We start from the raw sequence: 22,076 nt of genomic DNA, 5'->3' as shown, positions 1-22,076 counted from the left end.
AGACTAAATATGTGGAAGATACAGTTTTTGCCCAAGTTCCCATCATGTTATGTATGCATTTATTACATGGCTCGATTTACATCTGTTAACACATACTGTAGAGTTTCAGCGATTACTTACTGTACGTTTCCTTGACACTGTTCTTTCACTTCCATATATCTCTAATTCTTGATGCCAAAATGTTCGAATACATGTTTTGGTAGTTAAGTTAGGAGGATTAGGTTTAGTTCCCTTAGAATTTTAATAATAACCCTAAATGCTTTCATGGTTAAGTTAGGCAGGTTAGGTTTAGTTCTCGTAGTTAGGTTAAGTAGTAGTCTGTGTAATGCGTCATGTGTGGAAATGGGGAGTTTTGTGCAAGGAACCTCTAACATCTTACTTTACCCATAAATTGGACTTTTTCTAAATGAAAACTGTGCTGATTAGTTTGAGGAAGTTTCCACTAGTCTGCAATACTTTGTCGCTTCTATCAACGAAGAATGCCTTGTCCATGGGAGGTACGCATGCTTGCGAAAGGTAATTTTAAAGTGTTTCTTTTCCAAAACAAATAACTTTTTTCGAAATCCCAACAGTGTTCAATACTAAGGAAGGTTCAAATTTCATGTGACAATGGTTACCAAAATTCTAGGATAATTAGTCTTTCTACTGGGAGAATTTGAAAAATCACAAAACAATCGCAAAAGTTATCATATATAAAAACACAGGGTCTCAATAAAAAAGAGTCATGTGTGTGTGTGCGTCAGTGACGTGCGGTGATGTCGACATTTGGGGTAGCAATCAGTGGCGTGCCCAAGGGAGGTTGGTGTGGGTCAAAATCCCCCCTCTCCCCTTTAGGGCCTAGTATTCCTAAAATAGAACGTCAAAGAAAGAAAGGATTGCAAAATGAGGAAGGACTACTGAAAAGAAGCGCACGTTAATCCCACCCACTTTCGAAAATCCAAAACATGTTGATTTGACTATTAAGCCAGAGATCCCAGGTTCGAACCCCTACCTGGGCATGGGTGTTATTTGTGTTTGTCCCTTCATCAATTTTATCCTATCATCTTCACGATTAGCCAAAAGTGTAGGAAAAGCGAAGTAAAACAAACCAAATCAATCAATGATTTGATTTATGCTACTTAGCGTCGCTGACACATTTGGTTAATTGCGAAGATGATACAATACAATTAATGAAGAGGCAAACACAAATAACACCTATGCCGAGGTCGGAGTTCGAACCCAGAACTCCTGGTGTTGTAGCATGCAGTGATAACCACTCCCCCGCGACTGGTTGATTTGGTGTTTAAGTCCACTTTATGTTCATAAAAGCTAATCGGGACTGGACCTACAATTTAAAGTGGGATCCGAACCACTATGTGCCTCCACCGGGTACCGATCTGGGGCCACTTGCACTCCTCTACGGAGGTCGGCCGACAACAAAGATGAGTGGAAAGCTCTAACTATTCGGATACGTGGGTATCGGTAAAGCAAACTGCGTATTTACTCAGTGGGATGTACATTTCAATTGGATTTTTGAAACAACATATTTGTATGTGATTAACGTTTTTCTAAAAAAATTGCATTGCTTGATTTCCCTAATTTCTCCATCTCACGATCTCGTTACTGAAGGATCCGGGCTCGAGCCCTCGCCTATTCATGAGTGTTCCTTTGTAACCACTTTTCATCCGTTTAATTTAATCAACGTTCATCGTCATTGCAGAATTTAGGTAAAATGATGGAAAAGCAACGCTAAAGAAAGGAGGGGGAAAATACAAATAATTTCCTCCCAGTGCTTCTGCAGGGCACTGTGAAATCAGGAGTCCAGAGTTCTCGTGACATCCATAAGCTCATTAGATAGTTATCACGATTAAATCTATACAGCTAGAAAAAGCTATGGGAGGTGGCAAAAATTCAATATATTAGAGGAGATAAACAGGTAACAAAACACACTTTTTTCTACTTTCTTCACTGATATTGATTTGGCTTTTTGAGTTCTGGGATATATTTTTCATTCCAAATTATTTCATTATTCACTGCAGAGTACAACACACTGGAACAAGAATGCGCGGTCATCACGGGTTCGAATCCAAGCCTGAATTGTTCTTTGTGAGGTCCCTTCATCAATTTCATTATATCAACACTCATCCTCATTTTCGCGATAACCAAATGTGACAGAAAGGTGAAATAAAATAAACCAAACCAATTAGAACGTGCGTTTTCTTGCCCAAATTAATACATCCGTATTTATGACTGTTCAGCTCACCCATTTTTTATTGGAGGCCAAATTATTAGTATATTTAAATAAAACACTACTAAAACGAGAGCTAGATATTTGTTATTTAATCATTATATATTCCATATTTGAAAAAAAGATAAAATAAACCATAACATTTTTGTGTGCACATAATACAAGTACGTTCCCATTCATATACAAATAAAACTACATCCCATATTACACATACATATTGTACAACGTTTAAAAGGTTGTGTAAATACAGAGAACATAAGTACTGCAGAAAATTTTGCCCCGAGTTCTTTAGAGGATTTACAAAGGAATCGAAGGGAAACCAATCCCCTATCTGTCCTATAAGAGATAGACTGGAGGACCTGAAACCACGCGCTTTCAACCATGGGAGCGGGGGGGGGGGGGGGGGGAAGGGGCAAGGGAGGTACAGGCAGAAATCTTCCCTTTCGCTTCGGGCGGTTGTCTATACCTGGATCTGGTAAGGCGGATGAAGAGCCAGCTAGGGTATCCAGCCTTGCCAGCTGATCACATCGAGGGACGAGAAGCGCGTGGAAAGAAATGTTGCATATGAACTGAGGCTTCAAGACAATAAATATTGTGATTTGAAAATAATTAGAGACGTGAGATTGATTGATCTATATGGAAATTTATGTGGTGCGTCGCATGGAGTGTAAAATATTTTTTACACAATAAAATTCACTTTTGTATTTTCAAAATTTATTTTTTGTCTCTTTTTACAGCAGCATTCCAATATTCAAAGTTCCAATTTTTAAATTTTATTTTCTGTGTTACCACATTCTTCATGATGAGTGGATGTCTTGACTAATGCTTATTTGTGTGTGTGTATTCCAAGTGACTTTCTTTTAATGTATGCAGCATACAAATTGAGAGAGAAAATTTATTTGATAAACCACTCCATCATTATGTTAAACAGCCATTGACAATCCAATTTTTGCACATCTTATTAATTTGACTTTCAATTGTAAGTATGAATAGTTTGAAATTCTTAGAAATGAAGTATAAATGTAGAGAATCTCAATACATCAGATAACGGGTGTCCCACTAGGTTTCGAACCCGAAAAAAATGTTATAATTTCCGAACAAACATACACAGGTAAATGAAATTCAAAATACACGTACCTTGTTTCATGCTGAACACAAGGCAGGGTTAAAAATAAGCGCACACGTCAAAACAAAGACAGTAGGTGGCACCAGGGGAAGTGATGCGTGTGGGTTAGTGTGATGCGTGAGTCCCTGCATCGCGAAGATGGATCGGTACACCTTACCAGAACGCATGTTCATTGTAAAGAAATATTGGATATCAGGATCGTATCAGACCGTTCAACGTGAATTTGGACGCCATAAAGGACCATTGAAGGTGGGAGTTTGGTGTTGGTGTGCAATTTCCCGACAGCGTATCATTGGACCAATTTTCTTTGAAGATACAGTAAACACACAAGTTTACTTACACATCTTCAGTGCATTTGTGAATCAGCTGGATGAATAACTGCGTCGTGGTTATTTCCAAGAAGACTAAGCAACATGGCATACTTCCAACGTGTCCATGGCAGAAATTGAGTCCTTTTTTGGTGGCAGAATCATCTCCAAAGGATTGTGGCTGCCAAGATCCCCAGATTTGACACCTTTGGATTCCTTTTTATGGGGTTTCCTTAAAGGTTGTGTCTAGAGAAACAAACCACGATCACTGCAAGAGTTGCGAAACAACATCGAGAATGTGATTCACGAGATCACACCGGAGACTCTATATCGGACTTTTCACAATATGGAACGCCGTGTATAAATATGTCTGGACGTCCAGGGAAGACACTTGCAGCACCTGCTGTGACGATCATGTATTCAGCATGAAACAAGGTATAAGTATTGTGAATTTCATTTTCCTATGTATGTTCGTTCGGAAATTATAACGCTTTTTTCGGGTTCGAAAGCTAGTGAGACACCTTGTATAACTACTGCATAAATTTACAGAAATGATTTTTTTAACATGACCAACTGGATTTCATTAATTTTTTTATAAAACATTCTGAATAATCATATATTTTCTTAATGTAGACACCACAATGGCATGTAATTGATAAATATACACACAAACAACAAAACGTAATCATATAATTTGCAGCATGTAGAGATTACCAATAATGATACATCACAAAAAATAAAACCTGAATTCTTCAGCTCAGGTACTCTAAACTTGCTTTCGCCTTCTCCAACTCATGAAGGAATGTAAAGAACTGTTGTAGCCCCATTTCCATGCATATGCTTTTACGGTTTCCATGTCCAGTATCCAAAACTAACTTCAACTGAACGTATGTTGTCCCTGCTAACCTTACTTCACTGCTGCCAGCTGTAACTAATTCAAGAAAAAAGAATTACAAACAATTTTTGATGTCACATGCTTTGAAAATTATACATAAACAGACTGTTCGAGTTTGTTTTCCCTTATGCACGGGAAGGCTAATTGGGACCAAAACCCATAGTTTAAACTGGGATCCAAACCACTATGTACCTCCACCGGGTATCGAACCGAGGATCCCTTTATTACAAGGTGACAATGTAACCACTACACCATCAGGGAGGCACAATAAGAATGACCATAACTCTTGTAACAAGAAGAGTTTATTCACATTGAATCAGCAGTTGTATTTGTATGTTATCAATTGCATTCTTAAAACAAATTTCACTTCATGTATTGACATGTTACAACCAGTGTGCATATATCAACACAATATATATTTAGAATAGCAAATTATTGTTTTCGTATGCTGGGGTATCAACTTGGGGAAGCTACTTTTACTCTCAAATATATTTCCTACCTAAGCTTTACTATTGGTATTTGATGGGCTAGTTTTATTTTATACTTTTCAAATGCTCATACTAAAAATTCCAATTTCAACCAAAATACATACTCAAGAGTTAAAAAGCAAAATGAAAATGGGGAATTCAATATGAATTTACTTTGGCAAAAATGACTGGGTTAATGGGTTTGATCCCCAATGGGGGCATATCAAATGGAAATCATCAAGATGGTAATTTTTCTTTGAAGAAATGTGACTTCTAATAAACATGTACTCCCAATAGTACACTTTGTTGCATTTATTATTATAATGAAACAATCTGAATTGACTTCAATTTAGAGTTCACAAACATTAGAAGAAAAAAACAATTATTTTTCAAAAGCAACATTACACTATAGCTATAAAAAGAGTCAACCAATATGGTATAATTCTAACATTTTAAAATGCAAAAATAAAGTGATAAATTAATATTAATAAAATTCACAACACAATAACTAGCTTTACTAGTGATATTAATCACTTAACATGGCTAATTAAAAGTATTAACTGGTAATTCACACACTTGGGACATAAGGAAAGTGATGGTAATTTGTTTTGCCTTGCGTTACAAAATGGTTCGCAACAAAGATGTGATTGGTGTGGTAATCTCCTAGCCTTTGGCTCTATATTCGAGCCAGTAGAATGGATAACATTGTGAGTATATAACTGTGTCAGAAGCAACTAGAATTGGGTCTCCAGGGCCCAGGTGTATCTTTAACATTACTTTTTGTGTTAATGCTTCACAGCGACCAAATGATGTCGAGCATTGTGAACAGATATTGATGATAGTGAAAACAAGGTTAGTGACCATGAATCGCAATCTACATGAAAGGGTAGAGGTACTAATTTACTATGCTTCACACCGATTTCTTCATTTTTACAGAAGAAACTACTTACCGTAATAAGTTCCTGTAGCATTGTCTAAGATCGGGAAGGTGTTTTGTGTGATGTGGGAATGTTTCATAGCGGAAATTCATGTTCTTTGTTGTAAATTAATTCTCCGACGGGGCATACACCTTCGAACATCATCACATGTTGCGATTGTATTTTGTTCATGTTCATTGGGTATCCAGTGTTTCGAACTGTCTGTGTTTGCAACGAAAGTTAGAAACATGACGTGTCATGGATGCGTGGTGAAATTCGTACCGGGTGTGGAAGATCCAGTGGATTTTTTAATTTAATTGAACAAGGGATCGTGAAGGAAGGAAAGGAATGTCGAATATGTGAAGTGAATGTAAGCTACTCGTTAGAAGGAATGGGCTGTGGGTATATGCCTAATATGACGTGTCGTGGATGCATGGTGAAATTCAGGTAAGTTTTCCGTATCCTGGAAACGGATTTCTTCAAATTTAAAGGTTTGGGGGCAGGTGACTCCGGTCAATTTCTAACATGCCTTTAACAGGGACTCTATAGAGCAAGACAGGTAGCCAGAGCGGAGGCCACGGTAGCGGTAGGTGAAACACCCCAGGGGCGGAGACCGGAATCGGTGGGGAATTTGGACTCAAAAATTTCAAACAAAAATAATTTTTTAGTTTAAATTTCCCACCGATTCCAGGACGCATAGCCCCAAAACCCATTCACGGATAGCGCCACAAAACATTTCAATTTTCTTCATAAAATAATGCGAAAAACTTTTTTTAAAAAAAATTGGATCAGATGAGCGTTGTTCACATGTATTTCTTGGGTTCCGAAGGTTGAAACACTGCATAACGAATGAAAATCGACAAAACACAAGCACGACGTGCGATTATGTAGGAAGGTGTATGCACTATATTGTGTCTCAGGCAAGCGAAAAGACTACGAGAAAAAAGTACTTGTAATGTGAAAAATTGCAATTACTTTCATCAAAAAAATGTCAATACACCTTAAGGAATGTTCCGCGAAGGAGATAGGTAAGTACGAAAGTCAAAAATTGATGAAACAAAGAAGTTCTAGGTGTCCAACGGATAGTAAATTTTTACCCGATATTTTGTCATGTAGTAAACATATTTATCAAAAGGTACCAATTTGTTTCAGTGTGAATATTTTTTATCGTATCAATATACTGCTGTTACAACTACCAATAAACACATTGCAAGGTAGCATGAAGAGATTTTGTATCTTTCAACTTTATCTGTACATAAAAAATAAAATAACAAGCTGGATCACAGGGGCCCCAAGTGTGTATTAAGTGTAACTTATGGGATAACTAATTACCCAAGGAGAGACGACATATGCACAAAATTTTCAAAAATGTGGAACTTTCAACATATTTGTTGGACATGTCTAATATTACATATGTCATATTGGACAAAGTATCTATCAGTAAAAAAAATTGGAAGCAAATCCATGGCTATGAAGCTCCCACCTAAAACATAAATTCCTCGATGTTCAAATTTATTCCCATAATCATTTCCAGTATTCTAAAGCACTTCCTAATACTGCTACAAACTTGCGAAAAATCATTAAACATTCGGAACCTTCGCAAACATAAAATGCAGATAGAAAAACATACCTCCCACTTTCCACTCAATATCAATAACATTGTTGATTCCTATAGAATTTATATCCCCTAAACTCATCTTTCTTATAGTTAATTTAAGAGACACCTTTGAAGTGTCCTAAATAAAGATAATTGGTAGTCGAAAAGCACGGCTTGACCAACAAATTGGCTTAGCGTAGTGTAAGTGAACCCATTTTCGACGGGTCTTCCTTGTCGCACAACAATTTTGGTACCTGGTGTTCTGACGTCAGACGAGAAATACCTACGAGGTTTGGTTAGGTTCCATTAGCATAAATCCAATAAAAAAATATAATTTAGGCTAAAAGAATTAAACATAGCTATCTTAACATAACAACGTAGGTATTTAGCCTAAAATTAAAAACATTTCTCCCGTGACGTCAGACCACATCTTTGTTCAAGTGTTGTGCTATAAGCGAGAACCATATTCAACAATTCCGAATTCCAATTTGAGGCATTGCTAATTGTCCCATATCGCACATTAATTAGAAATTTCCTTATTTCCTTGTTCTTTCAACAAGATTAACTGGAGATAGATCATATTTAATGAACCAAAATAAAATAGGATACAACAAGATTATATTTGTATTATATTATAGTTTTGATAAAGAAGCACACTGTAGGACAGATGATAATGTTAGAGGCACTATGTTGATTGTTGAATGAACAGCAAACTAGATTTTAACCTCCGTTTGTAATCTTGCATGCATCTTGAGTTGAAAAAGTAAATTGAATTATTTCTATGTATATTCTAAAAATATTAGTATTATTTTACCCTGCATCCATTTGCAAGTAACAGTTTGACTAATTTCTACCTTTTTCCGGTCTGCTCATCGTTCCTTGTTTATTGTTGTTTATAGCAAGTAGATAGGCAAACACTGTTATGTTTTTTATAAATTTACTGTTTTACAACGCCAAGAAGATTGATTGAGCCCAAGTTAACAAAGATCAGGTGAGTAAATTTTCTATTACATTATATGTTTTCGATGTGTGGTACAAATATACAAGATGTAAAACTGTTTGTGCTACACCTGTTGACATTACACTTGTACCGTGCAGATTTGGTTTGTAACCGATTATTCTTTTATTTATTAAATAAATTAAAAATAATGTTGCGTTCTAAATATTATGACTGTGAAAATAATTTTAAACTGGTAAAGTTTCATCACGTGTAGTTACTCATTGTTACTTTCTGTGTCCAATTGTCTAACCAAAATGTGCAAGGAAAGTCAACTTTAATCACAAGATGTAAAACTGTAGTCACGTGCAGTTTTACGGATCCGATCCATGCTAGTTGCATCGTCTTCATACTTTGTGCACGCTATATTTTCATACATGGTTGTTGAACTTAGCCTACATATTAATTTTTCACAGAATGAAGTCTCATTAAAAGTACAAGTTCGAGTTCGGTAAAACAGCGTGGTCGCCATGTTTCTTTTTTCGCTAAGGGTACGAGACTTTCGAAATTTATTTTACGTTAAATATTGAGTGTACAACATTAATTCTCATTAGCTATGTGACTCAGGTATTTGAAGCAAATATTTAATGAAATCAGAACCATTCAATAGTTTGCACATTTGAAGGTATACTAAAGTATGGGTATGTGTGCTAACACATACTTCAATCTTAGAAATTGCAGTATGCTTCCCTTCCCTATACTCCTACATGATTTGTTGTTTGCAAGCTCATATTCGTTTCCTGTCCATTTGGTTACAGACTGCTGCAGCCATCTACCTCACATTTGTGGGTTGGATAGAGGTATCATGTTGCTAAGTGATAGGTTAGGTGAATCAAGTTTCGGGCTCTTAGCATTAAGACTCCCCTAAATGCTTCCAAAACCTGATCATGTAATGTCTTATATCAAGGATGAAAACGTTTTTTTGTGTCTTCCATGGAAATCCACCAGAACTTTGTGTCAGAGATGACCGTAAACCCAGAATGGATGCACATAAGCTACTTTTCAAATCATAATTTCTCCAGTAAAAATTGTTAGTGAAGTTTTTAATATTGCTAATTAGTTTGGGGTCATTGACCCATTGTATCCCCTCCAGAATTATGTTCATTTTTTTTAATCGACAGATTTTGATGTTACATAACATAAAATTGTTTCCAGTGTGTGGAAAAAAAAAATTGGAAGCAAAAGATCACACCGTCAAACTTAGCACTCCTAACTTAACTAAAATGTCAAAAATTGCTATCAGCACCAAACCTAACAGTCCTAACCTAACTACGTAAAATTAGGAACAACTGAAGATGACCGGACTCCTCTCCGATTTTCTTCATATTTGGCATATTCACTAATTGAGGCCTCCTAATCGCGAATCTGAAGTTAAAAGTTGTCGGAAACGTCTAGAAATTGTAAAATAAGCTAAAATAAGGCGTTAGTTTTCAGAATGAAAACCGTCGATTTTTGCAAATTTTTTTTTGTTTCACAAGAAAATATATATATTCCTGATACTACCACAACACAAAATTTTAACTATGTTTGCCTAACCTAACTGAAACTAACCTAACCACACGTCAATGGTTCGCAAGTATTTTGCAATTTCTAGATCCTGATACTACCACGACATGAAATTTTAACTAAGTTTGCCTAACCTAACCACACGTCGATGGTTCATGGGGCTAGCGTCAATGGTTCGCAATTATTTTGCAATTTCTAGATGTTTCTGACAAATTTTAACTTCAGATTCGTCATTAGCAGGCCTCAATTAGTAAGTATACCAAATATGAAGAAAATCGGAGAGGTGTCCGGTCATCTTCAGTCATACCTAAAATTATAACAACCAATAAATCTAACGGAGGAAGTTCCTTTTGTTTAAAACAGTCAGAACCATTACCAATCTAACATTCCTAATGATAATTTCACTTCTAGGTTAGTTTCATAATGTTTCAGTTTTTTGTGTTTGATCTTTTACAATATATTTGTGAAACTGTAGTCACTTTCCATCTACTGCTGTTGTTGAATGTCGTGTTGGGTGCTGTATTCACTTCCGCGAAGCCTTTGGGCTGTTCTACTATGTACTAAGGTTACATACATACTCTACTTCACTATAACACATTTATGCAAGCTAAAAACAACTGAAAATGTTCATAAACAACATAATCTTCATGAAGCATGCAAAATATTTCACTTTCTAGAGGGGGTACAGAGGGTCAAGAGTACCATTAGTTTCTCGAAGCTTTAAATTTATTTCTGCAATCTTTCTCAATGTTCTTAAAAAGCACTTCCAAATAATCCTATAGAATGTTTGAAAAATCATTAATTATTCAGAACTGTTACAGCACTATTTTCTGTAGTGTGTAATATTTTGTGAGAAATTTTGTTTTGGAAATGAAGTTGTGGAAGTTACTGGGCTCATAAGTCGGAGCTGTCTTAAGCATTTTTCATTCTCACATGGACAATGTGTAGTTTCTCCGTACCTTGTGAGCAAGTGAAACATTTTTATGGTTTATGAAGACTACAGTTTTTTTGCTTTGGAATGTGCTATAATGGTTTTATGTTGTCCTATGCTCATGTTATTACCTTTTGCCTACTGTGATATGAGGTACATGTACAAATTTATGTATTATACTTAGTTATGATTATTATGTTCACCAGGTGGTGAAGCTAGCTTTTGAGCTATTATCACCAGGTCACATGATCTACAACCTGGCCTGTTACACTGATGCGCATATTTTTTATTTGTTGGCATTTATCAAGCTTACATCAGTGTGCATATTATTTTTATTTTACTTTTTTTTGCACTCCATGGAGTTGGAAAAATATCAGAAATTGTTTGGGTATTGATTGCTGCTGAAAATGTATCATGTGACATAGGCATTCCTAAATGTTAGATTAGGCAGGCCAGGTTTAGGGCTGTTACCATTAAAATTACTTCCATAAATACTTCCAACACTTGATCATGTGCACTTCAGCACTTTCTGCTAGTCTCACCCATGTGCTATTCTCTCCAACTGGTGAAAGTAGTCACAACCTTACACTGAATAGGAATAGGATACCCTGGACCCTCTTTATTTGCTCTAGTAAGTTAAGTATTTTGCATGATTTACAAAGATATAGTGTTTATGAATGTTTGCCATTGTTTTTGGCTGGCGGAAATGTGTTATTGTGAAGTAAAGTATGCCTGTTACCTTAGCCTGAAGCAGAACAGGCTGAAGGCTTCATCCAAGTAAATATAGCACCCAACATGACATTCCTCGATGGCTGCAGACTGAACGTTGCCTACCATTTCATAAATCTATTGTAAAATAAAGTGCTATCAGCATGAAACCTATTGTTAAGTTAGCAATTTTAGACATTTTTTTGTTAAGTTAAGAGTGCTAAGTTTGATGGTGTGATCTTTTGCAAATCCTCGTTAGCTTTATCTTTTTGAGTTTGCATACAACCAGTTTTTACTAATAAAAAGCAGAGAAAGTACTCCAAGATGTCAGGTTTTTACTTATGTAGGCTATACTTTGCGATCAAATACCTCTATTATTTGTGTTTTCCTTGCACTAGAACCAATTTTAGATGATGCAAAACATCAAAATCTGACGACTAAAAAATAAATCAACATAATTCTCGAGGAGGTATAAAGGGCCAAACAGTCCCTAAATAGCTCTATTGGGTGCTTTAGGCATCAACAAGTGGCAACTGCTAATGCTGCGATGCCATTGAAGCTTGGGCTGTGGAAAATTTACTGCAGACTGTTTCGTGTAGTGTCAATCACATAATATGTGTGTTTTGTAAATACCTTACTGTACTGTGGCTATGTTCTGCTGTGATATGGAGAGTTGAAGGTTTTGTGGGGAAATTTCTCGTATCGGACAAATGGATGAAATTTGCTAGTTCATTTAATTTGAATATTCGTACTTACGTATTCTGCATTGAGAAACATTGCTGAAGGTGGCATTTTGCTTATTTCACGGAAATAAGCTCCATGTGCGACATATCAAGTTAGTTTTCTTCGTTTCCTTTTGCCTTCGGTAACATGCAAAATGGCGGTCACAGTTTCACTACCGTACTTGGCATGTTTCCACCCCACTGCACCCAAAAATACCTGTTAGGTTTTATGGTGTTGGTAATTTGATGTTCTTGTTAGGTTTAGTAAGTACTGTTAGTATTTGCACATGTTTTTTTCACTTTGTGGGTGTGCATACAATGGATTTTCTCAAGGGAAAACAGTTCTTTGGGGTATGAAAGATTTTTTTTCTATGTGGGATGCATTTTGGGACAAATATTTCAGTTATTTGCGTTTTCCATGTCTTGAAAGAAATATGGTAACAGTATGGTATAGTGAAAACACATTTCACTCGTTTATTTCCTAATTATTTACATTTGTATTTAACCTGTTATGCATAGCGGAACATTTTTGAACGTGGGATTTTGCTTTTTTCACTGAAAAAAGCATAATTTTTCACATTACAAGTATTTATTGTTCGTTGCTAATTCGCTTTCATTATACACAATATGGTGGGCAAATCTTGATTCACATTGTCTATCGTCAGCGGATATGCAGTGTTTCCAAACTTATTAATGGAAAAATGCCGCACGAACTATTCACAAAAGGTTTTAAGCAAAAATTGATCCACAAACCATTCACGGAAGGTTAGGTTAGGTTCAGTTAGGTTAGGCAAACATGGAAAATTAAATTGGAAAAAAAGAAACCTCGTGGGTCTTCAATATCCGGGAACATTTTCACAATGCAACCTTCACACGTCATCTTGTAAAACTACCACGTGCTTGCTACACTAACAGGGGGCTACATAATCGAACACACAGAACATTTTATTCACGTAGTCGATGGTAATGGTGGCAAGCTATATCATGCTTCGTAGATACATTAATGTCGAAAAAATACATGATTTACCGACCGAATAAGTTGAATGAAGGGAGAAAACACTTCCACGAGCTTCCAAAAGTCTACAGGAAATCAGTTCCATAAGTAGTTTCTCCTGTAAATTTGAAGAAATGTGTTTTCACTATACGATACTCTTAGAGTACAACACACATAAATTTGTCGTTGCGTAGATACCAATTTTCGTTTTGTCTCCCTCTCTTTTAGTATCATGTGTTCTACCCTGCTCGAAAACCTTCGCTATTGTTGCCATATTGTCATTCCATTCCTGGACACACTCGTGCAAACATAATTGAAAACAATTGAATAGCGCTCCAGTTCGCAGTTCACACCGTTCGGCAGGGACGGTAATGTGGCAATATAGCACGGTGTAGTGGTTGCTTCTTTTATGTGCATGTTCATTGGCTAGCTAGTAACTAGTGTTGCAAACTGTAATAATGAAGCACTATTTCTGTCACGGAAGGGGAAAGGCAGGTAAAATGACAGTGAGTTTTGTTGGATTGGAAGCACCATATTTTTATTTCATACTAAGTATTTTACCGGTTTGACGTTGTGTGTGTGTATGTGAAAGTGTGTGTTTGTTAATGAACGTTAAATTCCATAATGCCTCCAGTTCTGTCAAAGTTGAAATCAAAAACCTTGCATAGCCAAGCTCGGGAAATTCTAAGCAACGTGCACGAGTTCATGAAGGAGGAAGCCAGTGAAGGTGTTAGCATCCCAATACAGCATTTTGGCAAGAGAGCAGTGGCTGCGACTGGAGTTCCTGAACGAACAATCAAGGCTATCATGAACGAAAGATAATCTCTTGAGATGTCAGAAGGCCCCTCCACATCATTCCACACTCCCGGGAAAGAACGACAAAGACCAGCGACCAAATCGTCAGTGGACGCTTTCGATGAAAACGTTATCCGTAGGCGCATATACGACTACGCTCTGCGTGAAAATGAAGTGCCGACATTGAAAAAGTTGCATGTCAAATTACAGGTGGACATACATTTTGCGGGAAGTCAAGAGAGTTTGCGACGTTTGCTGCGAAAGATGGGATTTAGGTGGAGGAAGAGGAGGCTGTCATTTTTGCTGCTTAATGCGATGCATATTGTTTTCTGTGTTTAAATTGCCATGCTTTGATGGGTGACCAAGTTCATAGCAGGGCCGGCGGAAGGGGAGGGCGAACCGTGCCACCGGCCAGGGTGGCAAAATTTGAAAAAAAAATAAAAAGATAAGCCTATCGAAAACTGTGGTCGAGCGAGATATTCTTTTGCGCTTAATAGTATTGAAATAGCATAAGAAGTCTCATTATTTATTTTATATTTTGATGTTTTACTTAGGAATATATTGATTTTCAATTTCCCGTTGCTGCGTATTGGTGGGGGGGGGGGGGGGGTCGAAATGGGGCGGCATCTACCGCCACCACCCAGGGAGGCAAAATTACTAGCGCCAGCCCTGGTTCATAGCAAAAGAAAAAGCCGTGCAGCTTATCGTCTAGTGGCAGTATATGTACTTGTTATTGTTGTGGAAGCCAGCATCGTTTGTAAATGTAGAACAAAGGCAACCGACTTTCGTCGATCACAGAGAGGAAATAATAATACTGCTTGAGGAGGAGTGTTGTGGTCCAATTGTCGCGGTTTAACACGTTGGCATGTTGTTATCTGTCGTTGCAGTTCCGTACCAGTGTATACAGTTAGAACGCCACCAGTGTATTAATGCAATGAAAAATAATATATTTTTTTTATTTTGTTTGAAATAACTCAAATAAGGAATCGTATGAAGAAGTCTTCTTTGCAGCATTTTTGGTAATTTTACGTATGTGTTAGTTCATATTTTGCAAATTTTTAGTCCATATGTATGTAGCTACATACAAAGCCACTTGTTAGTACATATTAATCCTAGTCCTGGTATAATGCATGACGTTTAAAACTCAACGTTAGATAGACCTGAATTCTCTAATTTCCTTGTTGTACGTAACAGCTGTGCATCGGCGCACTGCAGCGATTTTTCTATCTGCTCCATTAGCGACACTGATTCTTTAGTTCTTTCGCACATCACATGGCAGAAATGTCTGTGCTGGACTCTACGACAAATATTTGTTACACAAAACATTGAAATCTATAGATTTAAAAAAAAATGAGGGATTTCCCTTGTTCACCAGCCTCTTCAATGTGTATAAATTGTAGCACTGTAAGCATGTAGAGGTGTAGAGTTCCCACCATGAAAACTGCCCAGTCAAGGTCAGAGCCTTGCCTCCTCCACACCCCTGGCCCTCCAGAGTTGCCACACTAAGCTGCTCAGTCGACACTTCGTACTTTGTTCGTATGAGGCCAATTGCATCTTCCATAGTGTATTGTGTACGGATTATTTGATTTTGCCTTCATTATGATGACATTGAGGATCAGCACCCTAGGTGTGGGACAATAGTAGGTGAAAGTGATGGTGGTGTACGTGCCTGGCAAACGGACATTAAAAAACAAAGTAAGGTAATCATTGTCCAACAAAATCGGGAATGCAAAAAGCACTGAAATGGACGATTTTAACATTTGCTTTGATGTAGTAGCGGCGGTCTCTACAAAGTGGCTGGTGTCTCTCTTTCGCCAGCATTGTTGTTAAGAATTGTTTCTTCTTTTTGTTTATTCAGTCGTATGTCATTTTTGGTTTACATTTTATAACCACTTTCTTGAAGTGTAAACATAATATAGTATGCCATTAGCCTTCCTTGCACAAACCTTGTTTGTTTCAAATTACAAAATATGTGCTTCTTGCCTATTTTATGTGCTTCTTGCCTATTTTAAAATCTTGCAAGTATGAAACACTACCTCGGTGGCACAGTTCAATAAGCATCCAAATTTTGCTCTTGCCACTGAAGTTCACTGGTTAGAGTCCGGGTTTTGTGTTCTTTGTAAGTGTCCATTCATTAATGTTATCAAATCATTCATCCTCATCATCGTGATTGGTCAAAGATGGCAAAAAATCTGTGCTAAATAACACAAATTAAGCACCTCCCCGATGGTGCAGTGGTAGCGTCATCACCTTGTAATCAAGGGGTCTCGGGTTCGATACCCGGTGGAGGCACATAGTGGTTCGGATCCCACTTTAAACTGTAGGTCTAGTCCCGATTAGCCTTGCTGTGCATAAAGTGGACTTAAAACACCAAATCAACCAACACAAATTAAGCCAATTGCTATGATAGAATTCACTTTCAATGGCATATTTTTTATGGAAACCTACTAAAAGTTGATTGGTGTTAACATCCATACATGTTTGTTTCATGTTGTCTTTATTTACAACATTACACCCTTTAATTTGATTCCATATTCCCCCAGCACCCCTAGATGATTAATCCTGATCCCGCCCCTGTTATAGAGATAGATAGTGATGATTCTTACTGTGGACTTACGGGAAATATTTTGTTCCCCCAGTAAGTAAATGTAGCCAGGTTGCTACATATCACAGTGCATACAGAGTACAAAATGAGTGTATCTTCTAGAAAAACAAGACCACTTTCTAATATTTGTGAAAATAATGCATGAAATGAACAGCTAGTGTGCTCACAGCAATGTATTATTATGTTGTTGCTGTTATAATATCAATAGTTTTTGCCATGATTTTCAAATTATTTCCAATTATGGGCTGCTGGGAGATTTTGATTTGCTTAACCCGTAACTGGCATGGTGCCAGATTGTAATGCAAATGGCGTGACGTGGTCCCATGAACCACCAGCTAGGATCCACTATTTCCATAAGTTATTGAAATGGTAGCAAACTTTTTCACAAATTATAATCTAGTTTGGACCCTCTGTATGGAATTATGATAAATTTTTGTCCGCTATTACTGTCATTGTGGTTTTTATTACTCAATTTATCTAAATGCTACAAAAATCTGTTTGTTTTTCGTAAACTGCTCTGTAAATACATTTTCATGGAACTGTAAGATACAAAAATTCAATTATCACATAGCATACATGTAGTTACCCAATGAAAAGAAAATCACATAAAAAATTCTGCACAATGTCAAAATGAAAGGGAGAAGCTTATTGATCATAGTGATAGTCAGTGTGGATAAGTACTTGGTAATTCCATGTATTGATTTTAGGGTGACCATAATATTTTGACCCAAATACACGACATCCCAAGCAGGGCCATTTATCCCCCCATCCTGAAAAGTCAGACTTAATTATAATACATTTACGTAATGTTTCTGCTCCCTTTTGATCAACCTTTAATGTTAATCCTATGCTGAAGTTGACCGAATGCCAGAAGGATTTATCAGAAGAACCAATCTTCTCGAGAACATCTTTATTCTTCACCAGCCATTCATAAAAAACTCTCCACAAATTTAACACATGATGCGAGATTTGTCTTTTGAGCTTGTGCCAAGATGCAGGAATTTAAAATCTTGTTGCAGGTCCATATTGAAACTACATATACAAATAACAGAACACACAAAGCAACGCAAGTTAACTTGAACAGCAAACTGCTGTTTGTTCGAACATTCTCAATGACAATGGAACATTTTGATTGTTATGAAGTACTTGAAATGCAGTTCAGCTTTTGCCTCAGTGTTGCCATGACACCAGTTAAAAAATTCCAACATTTTGTTAGCATGGAAATGTATCTCAAAAATATATTTGGTTTCCAAGCTAACTCCTAGACTTTTATAAAATGGAACAAAGCATGTTTTTTTTTTTTAAAAAAAATGATATCAATGCAATCCCCCTGAAACGAGACTGACCCAATCAAAATGGGATGTTTGGTCACTCTACTTGATTGTAATGTTGCATCACCACTATGCCACATAGAATGCCAAGTAGCATTTAATTAGACATGTATATTCATGTAAGAGTTATTTCATGTTAAGTTTTTGTTGTAATTTTTATTATGCAAATTTCTTCTGTTCAGCAGCTGTATATCATTTGTTTCTTTTAGGTTGTGTAATGTAGGACAAAAATGGCTGTAAATTTTGACATCCAGGAGTTTTGTCAGTCCTTAAAATCATCTAAGCCACCTTACAAATGCCCCTTGTCGGATTGTAATAAGAAGTACCAGAGCATATGTGGCATCCAGTTTCATTTGTTGAATTGCCACAAGCCTCCAGCTAGGACTCCAAAATGCTCTTCAGGTAAATTAAGTGATACAGTAATCTTGTATAGCTGATTTGAACATTTTAAGTAACTTTTCTTTTGTTACTGGTAAATTCCCATTAATAATGTATTTCTGAAGTACTCAATTATGGTTGTGTGTTTTATTAATTGATTATGAAATCTTTTTGCTTATTTTATGGACTTATGGTTATTTGGAATTTGTACAGGTTTTCATTTTTTCATGCTCAATGTAAAAAAAAATAGCTCAAGTCAGTGATAAGTTGTTCCCGAAATAGTTTCAAAATTGTAAGTGTTGCACTAGTTTTTTACACATTGAGCTCCTTCCAAATTTGAGTAAATTGTCTGAAGAGTCTAGTCTCAAGTTGACACTGGAAGCAGTTTATTTCAGATTTACTTTCTGGTTTGCTCTTTTTTATTATTTTTTTGTTTTATGCACATTGAGAAATTCATATTTCACTACTGGTAGAGAGAGAAAAATGTGTGTTTACATGTAATAACATTCATTTTGTCCTGCATCATGGGCGTGTAGTCTAAGGTGCAAGTTTTGGACTCTGGGATGCGTTCATGTTCAAGTCTCCTGGGTGAAACATAACAACTTTTATCCAGAGATTTTGTCCTGTGTATGGGACCGGTGACAACCCACCATCATGTGGAAGTAGGGAGCTACGAATGAGTAGCATAATCTGGTCATGGAAAACCTACAACAACAACGGGGGGTTCGTCATGGTGACTACATGACACCCTGTAACTGATTGGTTGATCTCCCATGTCTGGTGGTAGTGAGGCTGGCAGTCAGTAGATGTGTCTGCCCCTCAAGATATCTTATCGTACAATATTCTTGCGTCTTTGTCCTTCTGCAAAGGATACTGACAAAGTAAATGAATTGAGACAATTATTTTCCACACAGCTTTATTTTCCTTTGTTGATAAAAATAAAAGTTTAAACTGTGAAAAACTTGCCTCAGCATTTACAAATGCGTGTATGTAATAAAAGTAGAAATTTTTCACCACTACAGCAAAAAAGTCATGCAATTCCCAGCCACCCTGGTTTGTGCAGCAAATTATACATATGTAATTCATTTTTCATATCAACAGGTAACTTTTCCTTTGTGGATAATTTTGAAAATGATGCATGCAAAGAAAATTTGGTTAGAAAATTAAAATTTAGTTGTTACGTATACACACCTATTAATATTTTTTATGCTTCTTTTGAAATTTTATTCTCTAATGATTGTGCCTAATCAATGTTTTCAGGAATTTTGAACCATTTTAATTTTTTTGGAATCTACTTTAGGATTTTTTTAGCATAATTTAAGATTTTAAAACCTATATAAAAATCCAAAGTTTAATTATCAGCAATTAATGTTTATTTCATTGCTTACATTTGCTGTGTTATGTTAATTACATTGTCTAGAATTGATGAATTTGCCATGAAAGTAAGCATTCAAATTTTTATTTGCTCTTGCAGTTTTCAATTTTTATCCATTTTTTTACTTTCTTTCAGGCCGGAAGAAAGGTTCTAGAAAACAAGGAAAAAAGCGCAGAACTCTCCTTGTTGCTGATCAGTTACCAGTTCAACCTACGTACATTCTGACTAATGCAGAGGCACAGAATTTTGTCAGTTTTGACGTTGATGGGACGACAGAGAGAGTTAGTGTATTTGCAGACATACCGGTTGTTTCAGTGGTAAGATGAGCTACTTTCACCAGTCATTTTGAATCATAGTGTGTGTAGATAAATACGAGGGATGATCGCAAAAAAAGGTTAAAAAGCATATAACTTTTGTTTTATTCACTGTAACGTAACTAAAATTTATGTGTAAATTAATAACATGTTTGTCTTGTTGCGAGTTTGAGGACTTCGGATTCTGACCATGTATACCCGAGAAGTGGACATTTAAAATGGTGACTCGTCTAGAAAATTGGTCAAGAGTAGAAGTGAGGGCAGTGGTGCGGTTCCTGTGGGCCAAAAACACTACACCTGCTGACATTCATAGGCAGATTGTGGAGGTGTATGGGGAGGGGACAATTTCAAGGCAACATGTAGCAAAGTGGTGTCGTGCCTTCAAAGAAGGACGGACCAGTATTGTTAATGACAACCCTGGACACAGCGGTAGGCCCAGTACCTCAACCTCTGACGTGAACTGTGCTCTTGTGGATGAGTGTATTCGTGAGGACAGAAAAAGAACATTACGCTCAATATCAGCTGAGCTGGGACTACCATTTGGTTGGCTGGCCACCATTATCTGACATGTGATGATGTCAAAAGAACTGCCTCACAGTGGCTACGAGAACTTGACGTGGATTTCTGTGCAACCGGTATGGAAAACCTCATCTACCGTTGTGACAAGTGCTTGAACAAAAAATGTGATTACATCGAGGACTAGTGTTGAGTGCCCTCCATCATCAGGTGTGTTGATCTTCCAGCTATGTCTAACACATACACCATAATAGACTTTGTAACCTCTTTTTTCGATCATCCCTCGTACATATTTTTAAGGGCTGCAAATCACAAACTTTTTGAGTTACTTACTGATATAATCCTTTTCATCACTTCCTTTGTGATAAGTTGGGCTCAGATTTTTAGGTAAATAAATATTTTTTCTGTGAGTAGATATGACCTCGTAAGTGAGTTACAAATTCTGATCATGGTAACTGGAGCCTATATACCAAATTTTATTTCACATAAAAACACATATTTTCTAATTTTTTTTAATGTTAATACATATTTCTTAATATTCGTTCATAAATGCATAAAATTCATGTTTTGTCACAGAAATTCCACATAAAATTTCATATCTACTTTTTTTTTAAAATTTCTCAGAAAGAAATCAAAAGTCATTTTTTTATAGTTGCTGTACTTATTTTCACATCTTACACAGGGAAAAATTTCTGTAAACGTAATGGACCATTATAAGCATGAATTCGAAATTAGTTAATTTACTTATGTGAAGTTGTCGTAGACGACGTTTTGGTGGCAACTGCCCCCTTCTTCAGGTCATGAAGTCGACTATTACGTGCATACGTAAAGTTTCGTCATTTAGAAAGGATCAAGGTATATGTATGGACAGGTTGAATGTTAGGATGACTAATGACTTAAGCATGGTAAAACTGTTAAAACCTCTATAAAAATTGTTAAAACCCGTAATGTTACTCTATCACAGCTCCATGTTGACAGGAACTGGTATGCTTTCAAATGCTCGAGGTTGCGAGTGAGTCACTTTTCCTCCTTCCCCTTACTCCCCCCCCCCTTGCCATTACCTCATTTCAAAGGAGAAGTCACCTATGATACTTGCCTCCTGCTCAATGTCTGGGTTAACCTTGAAACCGATTTCTTTATATTCTTGATTATTCCATTTCTTCAACATTCCTAACCAAATTTCATCAATATTCCCATAATTCATATTCAGCTTATTTTCTCTATCTTTACATATAAATGAGGCCTCGTATACATTCCTGCTTAATAATTTGTCTTCCTCGCATATAACTTCCCGAGTAATTATCTCATGCTCCTCTTCTAATACATGCTCCGATAATCCCGTGCGGGGGTTTCCATCTCTAATATCT

The 22,076-nt window shown here is 36.6% G+C and overlaps 2 protein-coding genes across 2 annotated transcripts in view; one reads left to right on the top strand and one right to left on the bottom strand.

Moving 5' to 3' along the window:
• Positions 1 to 4,180: 4,180 nt before the first annotated feature.
• Positions 4,181 to 7,950, bottom strand: LOC145983969 (COMM domain-containing protein 7-like). Its single transcript, XM_083117194.1, has 2 exons — positions 7,571 to 7,950; positions 4,181 to 4,592 (listed from the first exon to the last, which is right to left on the bottom strand). The coding sequence occupies exons 1-2, from the start codon at positions 7,635 to 7,637 to the stop codon at positions 4,414 to 4,416; spliced, it is 246 nt and encodes an 81-aa protein (XP_082973320.1). The 5' UTR covers positions 7,638 to 7,950; the 3' UTR covers positions 4,181 to 4,413.
• Positions 7,951 to 8,440: 490 nt separating this feature from the next.
• The window catches only part of LOC145983968 (peregrin-like), a 115,710-nt gene continuing 102,074 nt past the window's right edge, over positions 8,441 to 22,076 (top strand). The window contains exons 1-3 of the mRNA XM_083117193.1: positions 8,441 to 8,528; positions 18,336 to 18,528; positions 20,015 to 20,196. Of these exons, the coding sequence (XP_082973319.1) occupies positions 18,357 to 18,528; positions 20,015 to 20,196 (354 nt within the window). The 5' untranslated portion in view covers positions 8,441 to 8,528; positions 18,336 to 18,356. The remainder of the gene's footprint in view (positions 8,529 to 18,335; positions 18,529 to 20,014; positions 20,197 to 22,076) is intronic.

This window comes from Lepisma saccharinum, chromosome 2 (assembly GCF_977018435.1).
Source record: "Lepisma saccharinum chromosome 2, izLepSacc3.1, whole genome shotgun sequence".
NCBI classification, from domain to species: Eukaryota; Metazoa; Arthropoda; class Insecta; order Zygentoma; family Lepismatidae; genus Lepisma; species Lepisma saccharinum.
This window is presented reverse-complemented; position numbering and strand designations above follow the sequence as displayed.